The sequence below is a fragment of the Clupea harengus genome, chromosome 18 (genome assembly GCF_900700415.2).
Source record: "Clupea harengus chromosome 18, Ch_v2.0.2, whole genome shotgun sequence".
NCBI classification, from domain to species: domain Eukaryota; kingdom Metazoa; phylum Chordata; class Actinopteri; order Clupeiformes; family Clupeidae; genus Clupea; species Clupea harengus.
The window spans coordinates 14,817,965-14,822,964 of record NC_045169.1 but is presented as its reverse complement, the minus strand read 5'-3'; the positions used below and the strand labels follow the sequence as shown (position 1 = coordinate 14,822,964).

At 47.3% G+C, this 5,000-nt stretch overlaps 1 protein-coding gene across 5 annotated transcripts in view; it reads right to left on the bottom strand.

Annotated features, from left to right (window-relative positions):
* LOC105895419 (serine/threonine-protein phosphatase 2B catalytic subunit alpha isoform) overlaps nucleotides 1-5,000 on the bottom strand; it is a 113,807-nt gene that overhangs the window by 31,558 nt on the left and 77,249 nt on the right. For all 5 annotated transcript variants that reach the window (XM_031585596.1, XM_031585598.1, XM_031585597.1 and 2 more), the window contains exons 5-6: nucleotides 4,306-4,451; nucleotides 2,309-2,448 (exon numbers count right to left, since the gene is read on the bottom strand). In XM_031585596.1, the coding sequence (XP_031441456.1) occupies nucleotides 2,309-2,448; nucleotides 4,306-4,451 (286 nt within the window). The remainder of the gene's footprint in view (nucleotides 1-2,308; nucleotides 2,449-4,305; nucleotides 4,452-5,000) is intronic.

The window sequence follows — 5,000 nt, the reverse complement described above, 5'->3', positions numbered from 1 at the left end:
TGGAAGAAGTTCTGGTATTTGCTCACATATCATAGTGTACAGCCACATCTCTGGCATTGGGAGATTCTGCTGTTAAGTATAAGTATGTGTGCAAGTGTGCGTGTGTGTCTGTGCGTGCGTGTGTGTGCGTGTGTGTGCGTGTGTGTGTGTGTGTCTGTGTGTGTGTGTGTGTCTGTGTATGTGTGTGTGTGTATGTGTGTCTCTCCTCTTTCAATCTCTGGGACTGCAAGTGTGTATGTGTGTGTGTGTGTGTGTGTGTGTGTGTGTTTGGGTGTGTGTGTGTGTGTGTGTGTGTGTGTATGTTTGGGTGTGTATGTGTGTGTGTGTCTGTGTGGGTGTGTGTGTGTGTGTGTGTGTGTGTGTGTGTGTGTTGGGGTCACATTAGCGGCCACACAACTAGCGAGGGCAGCAGTTTCAGCAGACTTGTCATCTAATGCAGCCTCTCCTCTTTCCATCTCTGGGACTGCAAGTGTGTATGTGTGTGTGTGTGTGTGTGTGTCTCTCCTCTTCCAATCTCTGGGACTGCAAGTGTGTATGTGTGTCTCTCCTCTTTCCATCTCTGGGACTGCAAGTGTGTATGTGTGTGTGTGTGTGTGTGTGTGTGTGTGTGTATGTGTGTGTGTGTATGTGTGTCTCTCCTCTTCCAATCTCTGGGACTGCAAGTGTGTGTGTGTGTGTGTGTGTGTTTGGGTGTGTGTGTGTGTGTGTGTGTGTGTGTGTGTGTGTGTGTGTATGTTTGGGTGTGTATGTGTGTGTGTGTCTGTGTGTGTGTGTGTGTGTGTGTGTGTGTATGTTTGTGTGTGTGTGTGTGTGTGTGTGTGTGTGTGTGTGTGTGTGTGTATGTTTGGGTGTGTGTGTATTTGTGTGGGTGTGTTTGTGTGTGTGTGTCTGTGTGTGTGTGTGTGTATGTGTTTGTGTGTGCGTGTGTGTGGTGTGTGTGTGTGTGTGTGTGTGTGTGTGTGTGTATGTGTGTGTGTGTATGTGTGTATGTCTCTCCTCCTCCCATCTCTGTGACTGCAGTGTGCTGGGCTGGCTGGCTGGCTGGCTGGCTGCCACAGACCCATGCAGGTCACCCTCCCCGTCTATGTAGCCCTAGTTTCCAGGGGAAAGTCTCCGCCTCAAGACAACGTTCCAGGCTTTTATACGGAGAGAAAGGTTGAACTGCTTTTGTTAAACGCAACAATGTGCTCTCTTTTTCCTCAAGGTAAGCAAAAAATAGTTTTTTTTACAAGCATTCTGGACTGAAACGGCGAAAGGATAATGAACCCGCCATTCCTCCAACCACGGCCAAATAAACCCAAAGACACAACTCTCTCTTTCTGATACCGCAGCACGTTCTCCATATATACCACAGCTATTCAAGAACTCAACACCTTTTAAAGACGTGGATATTACTCTCAGGGTGAACCTTCCTGCAGTGCCACTGCCGTCCCAGGAAGGAAGAGTCATTTGCAAATGTGTTCTGATTAAGCACTGCAGACAGAGGATGGTGTAATACCTGCATGTTGAGTGCTTGTGTGAGTCCCCCCCATTCCACTCCAGTGTGTGAGAGGGAAACTAGCACTGGGGATGTGGGATGAATGTTCTAACAAATACGCCTGTTAATGATGCCCAAGATACGGATCTGTGCAGAACCCAAGATACGGATCTGTGACCCAGATCACGTCCAGGCCACATGAGGGTCAGATCAGGGTCAAATGAGGGTCATATCAGGGTCAAATACATTTCAGTGTGTGTGCATGTGTGAGAGTGTTTTTAAATCAGCATCACACACTCAGCTAGTGTTGCTAAAATACTTTGATCTGGGTTGGAATCAGTTCTGCCAAATAAACAAATCCAGTATCTTGACTTGGGGGACTACACTTGATCTGGTGTCATGGGTTTAAGATATGGATGACTTATGAGGGACTGATCTGGTGTCATGGGTTTAAGATATGGATGACTTATGAGGGACATCTCTGAGCATAATTATGGCAAAGCTATGCGCAGTAACACTAAGCCCTAGCCCTAAGTCCCCAGGGCTGACACAAGTTGTCAATCATCAGCTCAGAGGGTCTGTGTGTGTGTGTGTGTGTGTGTGTGTGTGTGTGTGTGTGTGTGTGTGTGTGTGTGTGTGCGTGTGTGTGACAGAGAGATGGTATCCTAACAGTTATGCTAATAAAGCAAATGTGAATTTAAAAATGTTGAATTTGAGACCCAGACAGAAGGAGTAGTGTGAGTGTGTGAGCAGGAAAGGACTGCAGACACTGAACCCCCAACCGCTCCCCATGTGCAGGTAGGCACCTCAGATAGTAGTCTGTGAGTGTACCTGTAAAAGTAGGAGCAGCCTCTGACTGTGTTGTGTGTGAAATGTTCCTGGGTCTTCTCGTTGCCAAAGTCCTCCAGTGGATCTGACCAGAGCAGGTCACACATGGGGCCGTACGCCGGGGGCTCCTTGAACCTGTCTAACTGCAGGGGGAGAGAGAGGAGAGGAGGGGAGAGAGGAGAGGAGAGGAGAGGAGAGAGGAGAGGAGAGGAGAGGAGAGAGGAGAGAGGAGAGGAGAGAGGAGGGGGTTAGAGGAGGGGAGAGGAGAGAGGTGGGAGAAGAGAGGAGGGGAGAGGAGAGTGGAGGAGAAGAGAGGAGAGGAGAGGGGGAGGGGAGGTGAGGGAAAAAGAAAAGAGAAAAGTCAGTTTGAGCGATTAAAACAGGGAAATTGTATGTGCAAATGAACAAAACACAAGCGTGGCAAATGCGGTATAAGTAGGATAATGGACTGGTGTTTGAGTAGCAGAAAATAGAGCACTTCGGGGTGTATCGGACACTTCGGGGTGCAACGGCCACTTGGCTTCACATCCTGGCCGCATTACCACCCAAACGGTGCATTATTTTCTGCTTCCCCCAAACGCCTTGATGTCCATTATCCCTGACAGAAGTTTACTTCCAACTCCAGATTAGTTTCTACGGTGGGCCAGGAAGGACACTTTAGGGAAGCATACAGTACAGTCAAATCAGGAATGAAATGAAAGTTATAAAGGGAGTCACAGTTTGGATTGAGCCCCTTTCTCTCTTTAGAAGGCCAAATGGATGTCAGGGAAAGAAAGCCCAGAGAGGGTCTTTTAATTTGTAGTTTTCAGGAGCGTCTTCATGGTGTCTCAGACTCCACAGTTTAATCAGGAGAAAATCCTTCTCCCCACAGCTATGGGTGCACAGAAACCATTTTGGAGGGAGAGACACAGCAAGAGAGAAATATATTGAGGGAGAGAGAGAGAGAGAGAGAGAAAGACAGGACATGGGGTGAAGAGAAAGAGAGTGAAATAAACAGGGAGGGAGACAGAGAGGGGGGAGAGAGGGAACAAAGGTAGAGAGAAAGAGAAAGAGAGAGAGAGAAAGAGAAAGAGAGAGAGAGACAGAGAGAGAGAGAGAGAGAGAGAGAGAGAGAGAGAGAGAGAGAGAGAGAGAGATAGTCCAACTAATACAGGGTCCTGTTACGCACCCTATTCAATTAGAGTGAGCTGGAGATTGCGGTGCAGGAATCCAATTGGCTTTATTGAATCTGGGGAAATTGCAGAAGCTGAAGGCTTAAATATTTCTCAAAGGGGCTCATCAGAGACTGATTACAAGCCATACCTCTGAGAGAGAGAGAGGGAGGCCATGCTGGTTCTAGGAGTGAGAGGGAGGGGGGCCATTCTGGCTCTAGGAGTGAGAGGGAGGGAGGCCATGCTGGCTGTTGCCTATGGTCTGCTTCATATGCCGGCCTATGGTCAGCTTCTTATGCTCGCCTATGGTCAGCTTCGTATGCCGCCTATGGTCAGCTTCGTATGTCGGCCTATGGTCAGCTTCTTATGCCCGCCTATGGTCAGCTTCATATGCCCACCTGTGGTCAGCTCAGCTTCGCAGTCTTTGTGGGATTTGAGTGGTTGCACTGACTGGCGTTGGGGTGGTAACACTTTAATGACTAGGAATGAAGCTGATATTTGAGCTTGGACCACGTCAGGCATTAGCCTCAAACTTGGAGATATGCACTTTGGAGAGGAGGAGGAGAAAGATGTTTGGTGGCACTTTACCCAAAGTGGCCCTTAATGACCAATAATTACATGTATGAGTACATGAGTTCATGAGTAAATAAACAAAAGCCCTTGGTGAGTAAGAGTCTGGGAGTGTGCTGCAATTAAGCAATGGTAATTAAGAGATTTATAATGCAGAGAGTAAGCCATTAGTTAGTGTACTCAACTTTATGGCTAAGTCCTACAACTCACTCACATAGTGTGCGTGTGTGTGTGTGTGTGTGTGTGTGTGTGTGTGTGTGTGTGTGTAGGCATACGTACTTTCCTGATGTCGTCTAGGTTGGTGATTTCTGGGGACAGGCCACCGTGTACACACAGGAACTGCTGGTTCATGAGGGCAGCCAGGGGGAGGCAGTCAAAGGCATCCATACAGGCGTCATACACACGCTCCGAATACTTAATCCTACCTATGAGGACCACAGAGGAGACATGGTCACACACACACTCTCTCACACTCTCACACACACACACACACACACACACACCCAGTCAAAGGCCTCCATACAGTCATCATACACATACATACAGGGGTCATACATATACAGTGGGGAAAATAAGTATTTAAACCCTGCCGATTTCCCAAGTTTGGCCACTTGCAAAGAAATGTGTGATCTATAATTGTAATAGTAGGTGTATTTTAACAGTGAGAAACAGAATATCAACAAAAAAATCCAGAAAACTGCATTTTATAACATTTATGACTTTATTTGCATTTGATGCAGAAAATAAGTATTTGAACCCCTAGCAAAACATGACTTAGTACTTGGTGGAATAACCCTTGTTGGCAAGCACAGACGTCAGACTTTTCTTGTAGTTGGTCACCAGGTTTACACACATCTCAGGAGGGATTTTGGTCCACTCCTCTTTGCAGATCCTCTCCAAATCCTTAAGGTTGCGTTTTCAATGGGAGGGAATGAGGGAATGAGGTTCAAGCCCAATATTCCACATTACATGGC